Genomic DNA, 19762 nt, shown 5'->3' with positions numbered 1-19762 from the left:
TTTAACAGCTACAGGTACTTCAACTGCTTCAACTAAAAGGATGTGAAAACTAAGAATGGTGGTGCTAGAGGATAGTTACTTAATCTGTTTCACTGGACACTTTTTTTCCACCCAGGTCTTTTATTTGGAAATATTCAAAGTTTCTTTGAAGGGAGCAACAACTAGGAGAGGTTAATGTTTATATTGTTTTTAATGTACGTTATTAAAAATGTGTGCGTGTGTGTGGGTGTGTAGGAGTGTGTCTTCAGTGTTTTGGTTGTAATGTAGGTGGTGGGCGTGGTTATGTAGAGCTCGGATGCAGCAAACCAGAAGTCATCAACTGTAGTGGAACAAAGAGTGGATTCAAACTACGATCCTGCATCACAACATACAGTCGTGAGTATTTTTAATAATTCAACAAAATCATAATGACTATTTTCTTCATCATCATATCACCAACCCCCACCTTTGTATATCTGTAGAGTCTCTGGACCTCATCATGTCGCGGGGATGTGCAACATCTCGTCACTGTCAGCAGGCTGAACTGCCTGGAGTCTTGGTCACCTGCTGTGATTGGTCACTGTGTAATGGCAGCAGGTGGTGGGTGGGCTCAGTAATAGCTGTCGTTACCTGTTTCATCTCAGCTGCTTATTTTTTTCTGCAAGGACACTGAGGCTTGGATCAATTACACCTGACTACATGGACTGAGGTCTCAATCAGACTGATGATGGATTAATGAAGCAAATTTACTTAGTTATAAATAATCTGTCAGACATGAATTATAATTCAAGGAAAATTTGTAATGTCTTTATGCAGATATTTAATTAAACTGATAAAATGTCAGTAAACAGTACAAATGTATTTGTTAAAGGTCTAGTCTGTGACCCTGGTGTCCCCCAGGGTTTTGGCTGGGCCCACTGTATGACAAACTTAAGCCAAATATACACTATGTGACTTTAAGAGTTGTAGGATCACATATCATCCTACTCATTGTTATACTGATGGTACACTCTCATGTAGCTGTCTTTCCTGTTGATCAATAATCTTTACATGAATTATCACAGAATCGATCTTATTAATAGTCTTTATTTCTTCTGTGGACAGTGTACATACAACTTTAGTTTATGATTTACCCATAATTTAACAATCGTAATCAGAAATTAAATAAAAATCTTTAATAAAAAGTGCACCATTTTACAATTCCAACATTAATTTACCTTGTTTATTTATTTATTTAAATAATTAATGAATTAATTTGAATTCCTTTATTGTATTTTGACCTTCTTCACCTGCCGTATAAATTTCTCGTCCGCATGCGCAATAGCAAATACGTGGTCGCCACACTTTGGCTTGTAGCTAATAGATGCTACAGGCTAACCTCTCACGAACCAGCAACAGGTATCTGTATTTGTTCGGAACCGATCCATATTTGGATCTAACCACGACTCTGTTTTTAACAAGGCACCGGTTTTGAAGCGGGATTTGTCTGCTAAAGCCACAGCTCATTTACTGTTAGCATCGTGAGCTAGGTTTAGCTTTAGCTCCGCTGCAACAGTATCAAAACAAACAGAAGCTTTGCAGCGGCTAGCAGCCCGGGAGCAGGACAACATGGCGACGGAGGAGAAGAAACCAGAGACAGAGAACATCAAACAGTCCTCAGCCTCCACAGGCTCCGGCAGTAAAGTGAGTATGGGCTTTATATATATCTATATCTATATAGATATATATGTTACATTTAATCGGTTTTACTATTCTTTTCAAAGCTTAGCTTAGTTTCTCTGATCTGTAGCTTCATCTGAATGCAGACTAGGTCTGATAAACTGAAGCCTCTGTGTTTGTGCTGCTTTAGCAGGATTGTCTCAGTTGATCATTTACTTTGTTAACCTTCATCTGATCTATACTCTTATTAACGCTTAAATACTTAGCAACCCCCCCTGGAAAGACTACAGCACTTGACTGTATCAGACCTCTCCACATTAACAGTGTATCTAGTATTAATCAGGTGTGTGACAGTGTGACTTCAAATATAACGCAAAAAAGAGTAATATCATGACAGCCGAAATTAATGCTCGATTTAATGCTGCTTTGTGAATGTCTGATGTGCTGACAATATGTAATCTTTGTTCATTTGAGCTTTCTGCCTCCTTATTTACATGGCACGTTTGTGGTGCAGCCATAGTAAAAGCATTATGAAGAAGCTCATGTGTTGCTGTTTCAGGTTCCAGGTAGCAAAAGTCAGCTTTTTATGTCCTGGTTTCCCATCACATGATACACTTTTATGAAATGAAATGTATAATACACCTTAAATTAGCCTGAGAAAGAGCTGCTTTCGGTGCTTGTCAAGACCCAAAAAACACTGCTGAGATGATGTTTAATTTGTTATTCATACATCATACCCTTTTCTTATTTATTTATTTATTTATTTATTGTACCTTCTATGAACACTCTTGTATATACAATTTGAATTGTGTGTGTTAATTTGTTTTCCAGTCGAGCCCAGCTAAACCAAACTACACAGTGAAGTTCACATTGGCTGGACACACGAAGGCGGTTTCCTCTGTCAAGTTTAGCCCTAATGGAGAGTGGCTCGCCAGTTCCTGTAAGACTAACTGCACAAACTTTCACATGTTAGTGAAAGACTGACTTACTCTCAGTCTCCAAAAAACAGAATCAGTTTTAAATCACAAAAAACAAGTGAGGTGTTTTTATTTAGGCTGCTGTTATCAGACATAATGGTGCCTCAAAGATATACCGCAAATTGTAACATGGTAAAACCACCGTGACACCAGCTGCAGTTAATGAATGAAGACAATTACAACACATTAACTTACAACTCTAAAAAAATAAGTTCTTCTACTAAAACTCCACAACTCATGAACTTATTATTTTCCTCTAATGGTGGTGTGGTTTAAATGGTCCTATGTCATAAACATGACCCCATTTGTATGGAGGACCACAAGGGCCAAAATTAAATAAATAAATACACCATTAAATCATTCATTAAATGTGTCATTAATTAATTAAATGTGTCATTAAATAATTAAATGTGTCATGAAACAATTAACTGTTTCATTAATTAAATGTGTCATTAAATAATTACATGTATTTAATTAATTATTTCATGACACATTTAAGAATTTCATGGTCTGTGTTGCAGTGGATCATTAATTTATTTTATCTGTCAAACTCGCCCATCAAAGTCAGAGCTCAGTTTTATTAGTCATTTAGAATTCAGAAATGTGGTTTGTGTATTAAGATAGAGATACACACATATATATATATATATATATATATATATATACATATATATATATATATACATATATATACATATATATACATATATATACATATGCATGAATTAGAAAACAAAATCAGATGTTCAGAAGCAGCCACCCCTATATAGTCAGAATATATGATGGAATTTATATAATTTGGGCACCCACGGGCAAAAATATAAATCTGAGCCTATGCCTCCGATACTATCGCTGCTAAACTATATACAATACATCATATCTTAATACACAAACCACATTTTTGAATTCTAAATGACTAATTTCTCGCCTCAAATGATCTGAGCCGGCGGATCATTTCATCAGGGAAAGCTGAGATAACGCCGCTCTCCTTCAGACACTAAGCAGCCAGCATCTGCTGAGGCGAATTTAATTATTTAATGACACATTTAATTATTTAATGATGTATTTATTTATTTTATTTTGGCCCTCTAGGTCCTCCATACATTTGAAGGCACCATCATTTAAAGGCAGTGATGACTTTTAAGCCTAAAAACCACAATTCTAAACAACATTGGTGGAGAAGAGAAGTGACACCATTACCTTGGGGGTTCTCTTTCTATTACATTACTGTTCTCCATGACCACTGAATATTTTCCTGCTGAGGTCAGAATAAAGTTTGTAAGGTTTGGTGAATGATTTTTAAAGACTAAATTGTTTTTATGTTTATTAAACTTTAGCGTGTTGTTACATTTAGGGTTAGAATCAGAATATTGAATCCTCTCTTGAATTGTTAACAAACTTCATTGTTGCTGACAGGGCAGATCAATCTTAAGTTATCGTGTTTTCAAGGAGCAAATTCTGAGAGTTCATAAATGATATTTGATGTGATCCTGTGATGATCCTGTGAGTAACCAACCTGGTAATGCTTCTGTGCAGCTGCTGATAAGCTGATAAAGATTTGGGGAGCGTATGATGGCAAGTTTGAGAAATCCATCGTAGGACATAAACTGGTGAGTCACCTCAGTTCTGATTCTGGTCTGAACCCAGTTTGCATTTAGATAGGTTCTGTTTCTGATATTTGGTCTGCTTGTGGTTCTGTGTCTCTCTGTGTGTAGGGGATCTCTGATGTCTCCTGGTCTTCAGACTCCAACCTGCTGGTCTCTGCCTCCGATGATAAAACACTCAAGATCTGGGACAACAATTCTGTAAGACAAACATATACATACTCATTTAAATGTTTGGTTTCTCTGTGATGTGTGGATGTAACCTGGATTTAAAAGGATGTCAGTATGCTATGTTCACCTACACCTGTCAAGCCAAGAGTCTCTTGTTACATGCACAATGAAAAATCTGGTGTTGTATTGGCCAATAGAATTCTTACTTTCTAAATTTTCAAGAAAATTAAAATAACGTAATGCTTGAATGAAGACAATTACAACATTGTATGCACAGCTGAGCGCAACATGCACTGTGTGTTTAATAATTTTAGGTGTTTATCATAGACGATGTTAAACAATGTACGTGGTCTCCTTTCCTAGGCCAACTAGGAAAGAAGAATATATTGAATAACGGAATAAGGGGGTGACTCTGCTGCTTGTAAATATAACTCAATTAGAATAGAAGTCTATGGGGTAAAGGGGCTCATCTCTCACTTGATGTTTAGTGTTTCATTTTCTGAGAATTTAATGTTCTCGATCACTAGTTTATAAAACTTATTCCATTTCGGAAATTATGTTCCAGTTAAAGGAAAATAGAAAAAGTATAGCAAAAATGTGTGGACACCTGGTTGCTGGTGATGCCAATGAACTTCCTGTTGCTAAATGATTTCATGACTGGTTGCCACTTAGCGTTTACTTGCTGTTTTTGTGTACAATTTATCTGAATTTATAAATTGAATTCAATATTTTTAGAGCGCCTATCCAGTCAATGTACCTGCAATGGATTTTCCATTTTGGCTTTTATGTTTTTCTGACAGAGCAATGGCTATGCACTTAACTAACTTGCTCACATTTTCAGCCTGTCTCAGAGACATGCTCAAGTCTGTCCTAAAGTTGTCAAGTAATAAAGTAATAATAATCTCTCTCTCTGTCTCTTCAGGGAAAGTGTCTGAAGACTCTTAAAGGTCACAGTAACTACGTCTTCTGTTGTAACTTCAATCCTCAGTCAAACCTGGTGGTGTCTGGATCGGTACGACACACACACACAAACACACACACACACAGACACACAGTTAATCCTAACTAGGGCTGGACGATGTGACCAAAAGGTTGTCACGCCAGACATATCAAATCTGTCTATATCGATAATAATACTTTTTTTTTTGGACAGAAACGCCCTTCCTTTAAGGTACAGTTTGGTTTGGTACAGTACGCTATACAGTTTGAAATTATAAAGTCCAGGCTTGCGTTTCAACGGAGAACAGTATCTTTACTTGGTAGGCGATGTGGACGCTGTACTCGTGTAACGTCATGTCATACAGGTGCAACAACCCAATGGACAAACAATGGAGAATACAGCAACCCTTTTTTTTGCTAGGTTTGTGGCTGTTTTTCTCAACAAGAATGAGAATAGACTGTAGGCACTAGCCTCAACTTCCATGGGATGTTTACACCGATTTGCGAGGGAGTGGTGTTTTTCTGTTGCCCAATCAGCTGACCGTCATGGGTGGAGCTGGTCTAACCATACCATACCATTTAATTCTGGTACCCCAAGGGAAGGGTACCAAAGAATGAACCAGTTCAGGCTGGTTATTTTTTTTGCTATTCCCAAAAAAAGTCCTGTACTGTACCAAGTCAACCGTTCCACTTGGTGGAAACTGAGTGATTAATGTGTTATACCTCAGAAATGTGTAATGTATAATCATTATTATCAAATGTATATTGAACATCTATGACATTATGGTTGAAGAAAGTTATGAGTTGTTGCCCACCGTGTGTGTTCTTTGTGTCCTGTGTGTGTAGTTTGACGAGAGTGTTCGTATCTGGGATGTGAAAACAGGAAAATGTCTGAAGACTCTGCCAGCTCACTCAGACCCCGTCTCTGCTGTAAGTCCTGACTCCTGACGTTTGACCCTCCTGCTGTCTTTGAATGTGTGATGGATGTGATCAGCTGAGAGTCTATGTTCACATTACAGTTGTGTCAGAGTTTTAACTTTACTGAACAGACTGAGAGTAACATGTTTTAACATTAAGCTGTGTCTCAGACTAAACTGAATAATTGGAATTCCTAATAGAAATAGAAATTCATCTGCAGTTTTGTTGCACAGATGCAAAAGGGGAATTCCCTATAGACAAGGCCCACTCATTTTAGTTATGTCTGTAGTCTATGCAGCCCATGAAGGTGGATGTCCTTTGTTGAAGTTTGTTCAACCACTCTCACCAACACCTGACTCTGACCTGTGACCCCCATCTGTGTGTTTTAGGTTCACTTTAACAGAGATGGTTCCCTCATTGTCTCCAGCAGCTATGACGGACTGTGGTATGTCTACACACACACACACACACACACACACACCAGAGAACATTGAGGTTCAGTCCACCTCAGCTGCTCAGAACATTTCAGATCTGTACCACACTAATGTTTATTATTGTTTTTGCTTCATTTGTGTGTCTACAGTCGTATCTGGGACACAGCATCGGGACAGTGTCTGAAGACTCTGATTGGTGAGTGAGAATATTACAGAATGTCCCTTTTAATGACTCCGATGTTACACGTAGATGTACACGTGGCACTGATATGAATCTCTTTCCTCAGACGATGATAATCCTCCAGTGTCTTTTGTCAAGTTTTCTCCCAATGGAAAATACATCCTGGCTGCTACTCTGGACAAGTCAGTATCTGTGAACACATGAAGGGCGAACATACTTGCTCATGTCATTTTAACTCCACTTTAGCCCGATTTATGCTCTTTTGTTCGACATTGACAATCATTTTACAGTGTCATGCTTTGTTGAAATTGTCCAGTCATCTCCAGTATCACACACCTCCACCTGGCTGCTGTATTAAATCTATCACTCTGATCTCACTCTAATACATCTGTCTGTCAACTTGTCAGAGAAAGATGAAAATAATAAAATAATTCAGCAGGTGTGCGACACAAGAAACAAGAAAAAAATGTACAACTCACACTTTGTTCCTAACTAAAGCTAAACCTGTTTCTCTAACATTAGTACATCTTTCTGTATCATAACGTGTCCTGTGTGTCAGTGAACACATCACTGTCAGGACACAGTGAGTGTTAAGTGCTGTTGGCTGTGTGACTATGTTTCATACTGTTATCTGTCTCTGGTTTACAGCACATTAAAGCTCTGGGACTACAGCAAAGGAAAGGTATTATATTGTTTGTTATTTATCGTTTGTCCGTCTGCTCACCTCCACCTTCAGTGTTAAAGCCCTGTGTCCTCTTGTTGTCAGTGTCTGAAGACGTACACCGGCCATAAGAATGAGAAGTACTGCATCTTTGCCAACTTCTCTGTCACAGGAGGGAAGGTGAGAGTTAAACTTTGTCATTATTTTCACACATTGTTATTCAGAGTTGAAGGAAAGAGCTTTGTGTTCTTTATAGAATACATAGCATTAGAGTAAATATCATAAAACAAACTCTAGGAAAACAAGATGGCCCCAGTAACGGGGCGTAAATAACAAATGACATAATCGCATCTGATGCTACAATAGCTGATGATTACCCTTGTCTGGTTTAACCTTTGACCTGTGTGTCTGTGGTGTGGCAGTGGATCGTGTCGGGCTCTGAGGACAGCATGGTTTACATCTGGAACCTTCAGACCAAAGAGATTGTTCAGAAACTACAAGGACACACAGGTATGACCTTAAACCTTCTAATATGTCTCTTATGTCGTGTTTCCCTATGGTACAGTTCAGCTTGCTACAGTTTGGAACGGTAAAGTAGAACAGACGGTAGCACATTTTATTCTTCAGGCTTCTTCAATGGCCGCCTCATTGAGATTCATAGCGTGATGTACCAGTGCAACGGTTTGCGGCTGTTTGTCCCAACAAGACACCAAGCTTTGTATGACGAGACTACTGGTGTTGAAGAAACACCTGTAGCTAGGGATTTACATTTTTCTGTCCTCGATCAGCTGTCTGGTGTAGCTCCTCTCAGACTTTACCGTACCATTTTACTCTGCTATGCCAAGGGAAGTATACCAAAAATGAAATGGTTGGGGCCAGTTCTTTTGGTACTATTCCTAATAAACGCAAGAAAATACTGTATGTCCCGAACCATTTCACTCGGTGGAAATGCCGCTTTAGTCTCTAAATTTGTCTCCCAGCTTCCTCACCTTTATTTTCAGACTGTGCTCTGCGTAGGGCTGCGTATTGATATCGATATCTATTCTTGTTTTTTCAGTATTAGTTACATTAGACATTGGTCAAATTGTACCTTCATATTTAGATCTTCTGTACCTTCATTCTTTTAACAAGCACCAGCTTCTCAAAACACAACACACACACACAAAAACAGTCCTCCATTGGGGAATGAGCTGCTCTGGAAGTGTTTCTAACAGAAAGTATGAGAAGAAGAAATGGTAGTCCTCTTACCTCAGTGTGTGTCTCTGCAGACGTGGTGATCTCTACGGCCTGTCATCCGACAGAAAACATCATCGCCTCTGCTGCGCTGGAAAACGACAAAACCATCAAACTGTGGAAGAGCGACTGTTAGAAGTGAAGAAGATGATCACACGCACACACACACACAGGCCTAGAAGCTGAACTGGTTTTATCATACACACTCCCAATGATCACAGTCAGACTTGGTTCACACTCACAGGAAATGACTCTGTCCTTGATTAAGTTAAAAACTCTCGATCTTTGTATGAACTTTTGTTGAAACCAAAGTTCAGTTGAAAAAAAATGTATAGAAATTTTGATTTGACAAACGAACAATATGGAACGGTAACATTTACAGGACGAGATCTGTAGAGAAACAGTCAGAGCTTTAGATACAGAACACATCTGTATCCTGTTTATTGGCCACACAAAGTCCTGAGGCAAAGAGGGCGGAGCCTGTTTGCCAGAAGAGAGCATTTTGTATTTTTCACCCACGTTAGGTGAAGACCTGCCTGTACTGTGCCCTCGCCCTTGAATTCACTTGATCTAAGCAATGGTTCAGTTTTTTGAAGTTTTGTTATAGGGACACAGAAACAGATTTTCATCACATAACAAAAGGTTCATCTAATGAAATCTCTGCCCTCTGAAGTCTGTGATGTCTTAAAAATATGTTTGCAGCTTCATTCATTTAAACACAATTTATCTCTGTTAGGCAGCATTTTTCCAAAGCCATTTGAGAAAATTTAGCTTGAGGGGTCACAGTGTCTACTGCAGCCTTGTTTAATCACATGAGTTCATCTGGAGGTTTTCAAAAACCAAAGTCATGAAATGATTCATTTGACGGAGACTGGGGCCACACAGCGGAATAGTGGCTAGCACTGTTGCCTTGCAGCAAATGATGGAGGCAGCAGTGGATCTACAGTTCATGTGTGCTGTGGTGTAAAATTGTAAAATGAGTAGTTTTTTGCAGGAGTGTAAGTGGTTTACAGAGTGACACAAACTTTGCTTTACTCCATAAGACAAAAGGCTGTCTAATGCTGAGATAAAGTGGCAACAAGGACAAACGTGTGCTCAGCTTTGACTGTGTGTCAGTGCCTCACACAAATACTCCCTTTGTGTGAGGGGAGAACCATCCCTTTAATCTTAATACCTACATGTAACTATGAAGGCCAATTTGAGGAAAGGGGTGTGTCTTACCTAGGTCCTCTCTCCAAATAAGGCAGTGAGACGATTTGTGTCGGACTTCCTGTTTTTTAGTAGGTTCCTTTAAAGTGGACACTTTTAATTTTCTTTCACAATAAAAGCCTCCCAGTAATTCGGTGGAGAGACCAATTTTGCTTTTCTGGAAGACTATGATTTTGTCCAAAAAAAAGTATTTTTTAAGGTATAATTTATTAATGCAGTTTTTGGTTGTTCTCTATTCGTTTTCCAACAGATGAACATAAATGGTGAAATTAACCACGGCAACAATGTTAAAAAAAAAAACTTCGGTAAGACATGATGTTTTTCATGAACAGTAAACTGAAGCATGTGGAGAAAAAAAAAGGTGGATCAGCCCTTTAAAGGCGTTTCAATAATGACTGAAAAAATACATCGTCTGAGGGCGTGACATTAAATTTGTGTCGTGCTTGAATGACCGCTCCAATCTGGCTTCACATAGTTTCCGTATTAACTGTGTGTGTCTGTGCTGTGCTTTCTGACTCTGTCCTGTAGGTGCATTTAATGCAAATAACACACAGCAGCTCTTCATTATCAGTGACTTGAGTCTGTTTCCTGTTCACACTCACACAAACACACGTCAGTCAGCTGACCTTTAAAGGAAACAACAGTAACAAATGTTGACTTGTTCAGAAGAATTTTGCAGTTATTTGTAAATAAAGATTTTTGACTATGAGCTGCCTGCTGGTGTCTGATTTTTGGATCCAAGTATACAATATTTTACACATTTAGTGCATATGTCACTTTTGATTGACATGTTAAAGCACTTTTTTTTTCAGTATTGCATTTCTTGTGTGATAACTTACACAATGTTGAGTTAAATGCTCATTAATAATCTGTACCAAAATATTTTGCCTTTGAGGATTTACAGGCCAGGGGCCTGTTTCAGAAAATAGGTTCAACAAACTTGAGTTTTCGGTTTCAGAACAGGTATGTTCACTCTGAGTTAAGTGTGTGCGTTGGGAATGAAAAAAGTCATCATCAATGGAGCTTTGATACTACGATTCACCATGGCAACGGGTAAACAAAGAGCACAGCCTCCATTTTAATCCAGTTGAGCAGAAATATTAACACATGCCAATGACCATGACATTTATGTGAAGAATCCAATACATACAGTGTAATCCACTCATTCATCATTTAACAGACTTTCATTTCATCAGACCGGAAGCTCCAATTAACGCTGCGTTTGTGTGTGTATCTGCGTCATTACCTCGTTTATGAAACCCTAAAGTTTCAGAACAAACAGTTCAGCCACTGCTGAGAAAATAGGGTTTTATTGTTTTCCTGGGCTCTGCGAAGCGGAACGGCACTTCAGTTTGCTGATGTTGTCATCAGGAAACCTCACCACTCCTCTGACCACCGTAGCGCCTCCTGGTGCAGGCACTAGTCCGGGCACATCCGGTTGCGTACATTCAACCACAGAAGAAGAAGAAGAACTACTCTCGCTGTAGCTGCTGAGATGCAGAGCATGCACCGTGCCAGAGGGGGAGCTGTGTGTCTGAGAGCTGGCCTATCTATTACGTCACTTCCAGGTACCTGGCCAATCACAGGACAGTGGGAAAGCTCTCGTTGGCTGGCCAATCACAACACAGTCCACATTCTAGGGGTGTGGTTTTGGTCTGAAACGAGAGCATCAGTGAGGAGATATTTCGATCGGCTCGTTTGCAGTGGGAAAGCTCTCGTTGGCTGGCCAATCACAACACAGTCCACATTCTAGGGGTGTGGTTTTGGTCTGAAACGAGAGCATCAGTGAGGAGATATTTCGATCGGCTCGTTTGCAGCGATTAGGAGGTTTTTAACCATGCTCAACGCTATTTTATTTTTTACGATATATCAACGTTTAAATATAAACACAGTCACTGAAATGCTGTCTAGTATAGATGTTAGACTATATTTATTGAGATTATTAACATTTTAATCATTTGCATAGTCATGATACATACTGTATACTTTTGTGAGTAATGTGTGGGACTCATTTTATTTTATTTTATTTACAACACACTACACTATGAGTAGTTGTGCTTGTGCCATACTACACACACTGCACTCATCATGTTATTCATTTGAAACTACAGTTTAGTGCATGCACTGAAGAATCACTTCATTACTGATAAATGGGCAAAATTGTTTTAATCGGTTCAACAAAACAGATGCATAGTTTCAACTTTTCTGACAAACTATTTTTACTCATCACCTTCAGTTCTGTTTCTCTTCAGCTGATCAGAAAACACTGGACTGGACTCATCAGGGTTTCACACTTTCTTCTCACTTTTTTTATCCTTTCCTCGCCAACATATCAACTGTCCACTTAAATCCAGTCCCTTTCTCCAAATGTGTTATAGGCTTCATTTCATGAAAATTCCCAAACTCCCATATTCCTCAACATCTTATCCTGAGAAATAGTCTTTTATGTCTTTTATGAAACCTGAACAAACAAGACAATGTTTTCACATTTCTAAGGTCAAGCAGCTGAGGAAAAAAAATAATACAATTATAACAGAGATTTATTTAAAAATATGTAATAATGATAAATAATCTATACATGATTGATTCCAGATTCTGTTCTGATTCAATTATTTTAATATTCACAGTTTGTTTACTTGATTTCACATTTAGCAAAAATAAATAAACTTATTTTTTTGTTCAATTTTAAAAACAAAGTCTAGTTTTAGTAAAAATACATTTTCAAGAAATGCTTAAGACATTAAGCCTGGCTTAAACCAGCAGCTCATTTTGACTGCATTTAGTGCAACAGGTTAAAGAGTTGAGTCATCTGTTACTTCAGTGTTTTGTTTTCAGTTAATGATGAAAACTGTAAACACAACTCACTCCCTACTGACAAATTCCACCAGAGAACAAAATCAACCAAACCACAACCTGAACCAGGTGCATCAGGTTCTAGACTCTATGAACAGGTCCCTGCAAGAATCTAAAAATCTAAAAGTGTCTGACAGGTAACACCGCAGGACCAGTCCTCTCCAGACCAGTTCATACTGGTCTAAACCAGATTAAGAAGAAGTGAAATCCAGTGTAATGTGCCATTAGAGGTGGACAGCCAGGGGACTGAATCCAGACAGGACTATGACAGTCTATAGCAGCATCACAATCAAGTCTAAACCAATTTTAATCATATTGGTCTAAACTCAAGGAGTCTAGAACAGTGTCCCAATAAATATAAGAATATGACTGGAAAAAAAATCCAAACGGACCAGTCAATAACCAGTCAACTAGAACAGCGTAGGTTAGTCTTACTCCAATCTGAACCAGTTCAAAGTGGTTCTAAACCAGGGGAGTCCAGCGCAGGGTGCCAATGGAGATGAGGGTTTGACAGGTCGCAGAGTCGAGCCAAACAGACTCCACCAGAGCGAAGTGCAGGAAACCGAGAGCGAACCCACATGCGACGTCCGACAGGTGATGTTTACCCAGCAGCACCCGAGACATGCCGACCAGGAACGCCCACAGGTACAGCAGGATCCTGAGAGGCACCTGCGGGACAACAATTCACCAACATGAAAATGTTCTGTTGATCCTACTGTTACAGTAGAACCTGGTCCAGACTAGTCTTTAATGTGGTTTATTACATCCAGGTCAGGCCTTTAACATCTGAGCTCTGACATCAACACTCAGGTAGGTAGTTTTCTAGGTATTTGTTGACTGCAGTAATATCAATAATGCAATAATCTATGATTAGTGCATCCATGATCAGCAGAAATCAGTCGATTTAAGTTCATTTGTTGAAACCAACATGTTTTACAACAAAACAAAATTAAAAAACAGTTCATTGTTCACAAAGCAGCAGTAATTATTTACTTCTAATGTATTATTAAGCTCCACTGTGTAACTAGCACCCATATTCCAACCATTCTCTTTCAACTTTGTTCTGGTATCTCACTATGTCATATCAGAGAACTGGGGTTCATTCCTTAACCTAAAGTTCTCTTTCAACATTTCTTTGATTTCACTCATGTTTCTGAAACGATAGTATTATTATTATTATTATTACTACATTATTATTAAGTTATAATAGTTGTTTTGTTATTAATTTACAAAATGCAGCAAACAGAAGAAAAATCTTAATCAAATCAATATTTGTGACCATCCTTTGCCTTCAAAACAGCATCAGTTCTTCGAGGGAAACTCAGCAGGTAGGTTGTTGTAACTAACCACAGATCTCTGAATATAATCCCAGACAACACGATGATGTTGAGTTTAGGGCTCTGTGTGGGCCATACCATCACCTCCAGTTTGAGGTTGTTGTCCTGTTCCTGAATAGATTGAGGGCCAGTCACACGCGTCCCTGATGGTACTGCATGATGGACAAGTATTCCACATCATTAATCCTGACCACACCCCCAACTCCATTTGGAAAAATGCAGCTTCAAACTTGCAAGTACCCACCATGCGTCACTGATGATTGTACAGCTCATCACTCCAGAGCACCTTCTGACATTTTTGATCACCCCAGTTCTTATGTGTTTGTGCATAGTTGAGTCACTTGGTTTTACTTTTGTGTCAAAGATATGGATGTTTGGCTGAAATTCTTCCACGAAGATCACTTCTGGCCAGACTTCTCCCGACAGTATGGCTGTACCTGGGTCCCACAGGATTCTGCCAGTTCTGAGCTGATGGCACTGCTGGACATCTTCTGATTTTGAAGGGAAGTAAGCATGATGTGACTTTCACCTGCCACACTGTTTACAGTCCTCAACCGTGCCCATTTCTTGTTTCTTCAAAAGAGCTTGAGCAGCACATCTCTTAAAACACCAAATCTTTGCCAGAGAGAGACCTTGTTGATGTAGTATAACTACCTTGTGTCTTGATGCTGTACTCAGTCTTGCCATGGTGTATGACCTGTGACATGAAACGGTCTTCTGTGGTAGTCTGGCTGTTCCTAACCCAGTTTTAAGTCACAGCTGTTTCTGTTTCAAACTAAAACATCCCTGACTTTGTGTTCCTATGAGAACTGATGTTGGTTTGAAGGCAAAGGCGGCTCACAGCAAGTATCGGTGTGATTTAGATTTTTCTTTTGTTAACTAACTTTGCATAACCACACAAAACAAGAGATTGATTTAAGTTTTTGATTAAATTTAAAGATACACTGATGCACAAACGTGTGCGTCCATCTTATCATATTAAATCATGGGAACCTGTATCTGTGGTTTGATGGTAATAATTCATTTTAGATATTAAAACATTATTGTGATCACAGACAACGTTGTTAGTCGAGAAAACGATGAAATTATACAAGGATTACATTGAGTTAGTGCAGGACAATTGCAGTTTGAAACTCTCTGCAAGTGTCAGGTCTGAGGATGGTACAGCAGGAAAGATGATAACAGCAGAGACACTGACCGCCAGCACCAGGTGATTTAGCAGGAACTTGGAAACCATAACGGCTCGGCTGGCATGGGCTGCAGGAAAAGAATACATATCCATGGCAACGTAATCCAAAAACCCCGGAGGTAAATCCCAAGGTCCTCTGCGTTTGACCAACTTCTGCATCCCAGCGACGGTCATCAGGTCCAGTATCAGGGCTGCACAGACAGAGACATGGACTAAGTCCAGGTTCATTTTTCATATTATCATCCCTCCACCCATCTTACCCAGCATAAGGTTAACAAGAACTTCCTGTCCAGCCAGCGTGTTGCTCCTCCACAGACAGATCAGTGTCCCACAGAGCCAGGGTAGGGCATGTCCACTTAAGGCCAGCATGGTCACCATGGAGCGGATTGGGGCCCCAGCGCCATTGGGCCTCACACACACACCCAGACGCTTCGACAGGCTGATGTCGATGGCCAGCAGCGAGTTGATGGCGATGCCACGGAATGACGGGTTCAGCTGCATACAGTCCTGCTCTGGCCAGCGAGACGCATCCTTCACACCCCCGTCTGCCGCTGCTCCCCCCTCTGAGGAGTCCCTGCTCCCCCTGAGGACACACAAAGTAACATGAGAGCACTACAGACACACACAGGAAATGCTCTCCCTGTAATTTATAGATAGGGATAGACACTTCCTGCACAGATGTTTTACAGCAGCTCCAAGACCAAGATCTGTAGTAGAGACTCTGGTTTGGTCTCAGTGAATAACTGACATTTAGCAAAAGGCTCTCCTCTTTAAGTCTGCGATATCTTTAGAATGTGTTCACCAGTTTATTTTCAAACCTGAACACAGGACCTGAGACTGGGACAGGGTCAGAACTGTTTGGACTGTAAGGGTTAGTCCTAACCCTAAATGTCATTTGACGGTGTCTGTGAGTCTTACCTCAGCCCTGCGTCCTCCTGCTGACTCTGCTGTCTGTACACGGTTCTCCTTGGACCACCACTGCTCCTACCCTCCCCCACCACCTGCTCCCTGCGGGGTGGCTGGTTCAGCGACATGAACTCAGGCCGGTTCAGGACGTTGTTGCGCTCTCTGGCCTTGCACCGGGCCTGGCGGCCACTCATGATGAAGTTCTGAAGGTGGGTCTGGTGCTGTGGAGCACTGCAGGACTGTGACAGATCAGGTCTGGGACTCTGAGGGACTCTGCTATAAATAGAGGAGCTGGCCTTCTTCTCCTGTCAGCTGTTCACAGAGGCTGGAAAAACACTGAACACACACACACACACACACACACACAGAGGAGGGAGAGAGTAATATAGGCCAACAGCATATGATACAAAAGGAGCAATCCACCAACTTCTGTCTGTGAAATTCTAACACTTCCTCTAACAACCTGTAGGAATGACTTCAGTCCCTCACATTCAACTTGAACCAGCTCATTTTACATGTTTTACATTATGTGGTAAAACTTTTAATGTCTAAACCTAAACACGGGCGCGGATCATTAATAAAATTAAATTATCAAAGCAAACTTCGTCAGAATTATGAAAAGTCAGTTAGCAGCTGTTGGCAGGGTTCACCTCAGGGGAACCGTGTCCCTTTAGCCTCAGTTCCTACACGGACAAGGCTGCGGACGCACCGTTGCTATTGGATACAGCAGCAGCTTTGCGTGCTAACGATGCTAACAAATGCTTACCTTTCCGAGGAAAAAGAAGGAAAGCCATAGTTTTGTAGCCAGACGTTTAGACAGACCAACCGTGACGTCATCACCGTGTCAAACTTTGGGTAAGCTATAGTTAGCAGAGCTAACAGGGGTAAACTGAGCTAACAGAGGCTAACTGAGCTAACGACGGAATTAGCCTTTATCCTTTGGAGTTGAAGTCAGCAGAATGAGCAGATATTACACGCGGCTAACTGTGCTAACAGTCTTCATGTGGATGTAAATTCACACAAAGATCTGTAATCCACAGTCTGTTACTGAGTGCCAGGTGACTTATAATTCTTATGTTACTGCGCTTATAAATGACATGGTTGTACTACTAAACCTATGACTTGATATAACTGTTATATCTGCCCCTGGTCTCTACCTTGCCTTGTCAGTCTGCTTCTGTCAGAGATGTTTCCTGCTAAAAGGCAGTTTTTTCTCTCCACTAAAGCCATTGTGTGAACTTTTGGGTTTCTGCAAATATATTTGAATTGATATATAATACCTATTTATTATTTAACAATAACATAAACAGCTTTCCTCACACAGTCCAAAAACATACAGATTTGGGGATTATGCAAATTGGACACTATTAATTAAACGCGTGAGTGTGAGAGTGGATGGTTGTTTGTCTCTATGTGGCCCATTGACTGCCATTGACGTGAATGTGAAAAATGTCAATAGATGTTTCCCCAGAATTCAAAATAACGACATCCTCAAAAGTTTTGTTTTGCCTACAAAAAAACCACAGAACCTATTTAAAAACAAACTAACTAACAAAAACAATCTCAAATCTTTTAATTGTTGGTTTAATTAGTATTTATTCATGGCTGTAGCCCTAATGTTAGTAATACAATTTTAATAAAGTGTGGTCTAAATATATGGATCCAGTTGAAGTCTGACCCATCCTCTACCTTCAGGTTCTGCTGGATCATCAGGGATTTGAATATGACTGAGTTGGAACTGGACCTCAACTGGTCTAATCTAGTTTATGGAATGCTGACACCAACATGTCAGACTGTGAACCACCTACTGTAGTGGAGCCGACGACTGCAGAGGAACCCGGTCCTCCAGATCCTGGACCACCTTGTCGTCCTCCTCTGGCAGAGAAGGCCCTGTCTGAGTCTTTTGGTCGACTGCGGTACCAGGACACGTCCCTGATGATCTGGCAGCAGCAGCAGCAAGATCTGCAGACAGGACCCCCTTCCACCTACCTGACTCGCAGCCAGTCAGCGTGGTACAGTAGATACGGGAATCAGGCTGTGCTGGTCCGGGACAAGACAGGGCTGAAGGACACTGAGGGACAGTCCAGGATCTGCAGCGTCATGTAAACTACAATTGGAACGTGTATTTTAAATGTATTTGTAGTGTCAGTATTTTAGTTTTGTAACTTCACAGGAGTTTTCCAGAGGAAAATCACAAACATTTCACGCCCAGATGTTTTCAACTTCTGTTGCTCAAATATGCGTTTACACTTCAGGTCTGAGACTTTTTCATCAATGACGAATGTTTCTGTTTCTCAACAGATGCCATTATATACATACTGTGAACTATTGGTGTCAGCAGCCACACATTCAAGTCCCTACTGATGATTTTGAATCTAAGCTCTTTTCTCCATTCAGTACATGTTGAATAACTGCTGTGTACCAAATGACTCCTACAAAATGGTACCAAACAGAAGCAGAATCAACGCATGAAAGAAATGTTATCTTCTCAATGAGGCCAAAAAGATTTTTTGAGAGGCCACTGTGACCTTTGAACTTTTCATTATTGAGTCCAAGCCATCTTTTGTGTCTTAGCTTTGAAGAATTCCCTCAAGAAGTTACTGCAGTATCATGTCCACAAAATGGGACAAACGGACAGCCAGAAAACATGAAGCCTGCATGGTAACAGGAGTGTACTGTATCAGTGCCTGGAAAAGAAAGAAAAGAGGGAAGGATGAATCCTGATCTGCTACTCATGATGGATGGTGTAAAAGTGTTTTTAGCATAAACCCACAAAATGACTACATGGACCAGAATGCAACATCCCAAGTACAGTCAGCATCTTTCTAGTAGAATATCTTAGTCACATTTTAAAATACTATTTTAAACGAATAAGAAAACTTTAAAGCTACAGATACATTAAACTGTCACGTTTACAGGTTTAAAAATACATTTGGCTTAAAACTCAATAAATTAGATAATACATTTTTATAATTTAATTTAGTTGATCATTTATGTGTATGAATTCAAAGCTCATAATGTAAAACAGTATTATATTGAGGTTGTAACACATTAATGTAGGGGTTATATCATCTAATGTACATTTCATGTTTTAGTGTTGAAAATAATAATAAAAAATCTTTAAGTCACATCAGTTTTTTGTGTGACACAGAACCTTTAGTGGGCCACACGGTGATATAGTGGTTAGCCCTCTCGCCTTGCAGCGAGAAGACCCGGGTTCGAGCCCCGGTTGGAACAAGGGCCTTTCTGCATGGAGTTTGCATGTTCTCCCCGTGTGCGTGGGTTCTCTCCGGGTTCTCCGGCTTCCTCCCACAGTCCAAAAACATGCAATGTGGGGAATAGGTGAATTGGACACTCTAAATTGACCATAGGAGTGAGTGTGAGAGTGAATGGTTGTTTGTCTCTATCTGTGTGTGGCCCTGGGATGAACTGGCGAACTGTCCAGGGTGTACCCCGCCTATCACCCAGTGTGTAGGATTTATAAAATACTGTATGTGTTTATGATTGGGAAT

General features: G+C 40.1%; 3 protein-coding genes across 4 annotated transcripts; 2 read left to right on the top strand and 1 right to left on the bottom strand.

Annotated features, from left to right (window-relative positions):
- The first annotated feature begins 1277 nt into the window (after positions 1-1277).
- On the top strand, positions 1278-10674 carry LOC122769918 (WD repeat-containing protein 5-like). The gene is made up of 13 exons (XM_044026813.1): positions 1278-1662; positions 2470-2578; positions 4152-4225; positions 4331-4420; positions 5313-5402; positions 6176-6259; positions 6637-6692; positions 6831-6877; positions 6969-7044; positions 7511-7544; positions 7629-7703; positions 7946-8033; positions 8792-10674. Exons 1-13 carry the CDS (start codon positions 1588-1590, stop codon positions 8890-8892), a joined length of 999 nt encoding a protein of 332 aa, XP_043882748.1. The 5' UTR covers positions 1278-1587; the 3' UTR covers positions 8893-10674.
- Positions 10675-11878: 1204 nt separating this feature from the next.
- Positions 11879-16895, bottom strand: LOC122770198 (inactive phospholipid phosphatase 7-like). Its single transcript, XM_044027217.1, has 4 exons — positions 16263-16895; positions 15605-15927; positions 15354-15535; positions 11879-13487 (listed from the first exon to the last, which is right to left on the bottom strand). The coding sequence occupies exons 1-4, from the start codon at positions 16442-16444 to the stop codon at positions 13281-13283; spliced, it is 894 nt and encodes a 297-aa protein (XP_043883152.1). The 5' UTR covers positions 16445-16895; the 3' UTR covers positions 11879-13280.
- A 50-nt stretch (positions 16896-16945) lies between these two features.
- On the top strand, positions 16946-18945 carry LOC122770199 (putative uncharacterized protein BRD3OS). 2 transcript variants are annotated; one of them, XM_044027218.1, is made up of 3 exons: positions 16946-17105; positions 17946-18352; positions 18552-18945. In XM_044027218.1, exons 2-3 carry the CDS (start codon positions 18036-18038, stop codon positions 18655-18657), a joined length of 423 nt encoding a protein of 140 aa, XP_043883153.1. In that variant the 5' UTR covers positions 16946-17105; positions 17946-18035; the 3' UTR covers positions 18658-18945. The 2 variants fall into 2 exon arrangements, with proteins under 2 accessions (XP_043883153.1, XP_043883154.1); XM_044027219.1 differs by having other exon boundaries at positions 17946-18945.
- Positions 18946-19762: the final 817 nt, after the last annotated feature.

The sequence above is a fragment of the Solea senegalensis genome, linkage group LG5, assembly GCF_019176455.1.
Source record: "Solea senegalensis isolate Sse05_10M linkage group LG5, IFAPA_SoseM_1, whole genome shotgun sequence".
Taxonomy (NCBI): Eukaryota; Metazoa; Chordata; class Actinopteri; order Pleuronectiformes; family Soleidae; genus Solea; species Solea senegalensis.
Note: the sequence above shows the minus strand (reverse complement) of the source record. Positions and strands in the feature narration are given on the sequence as shown.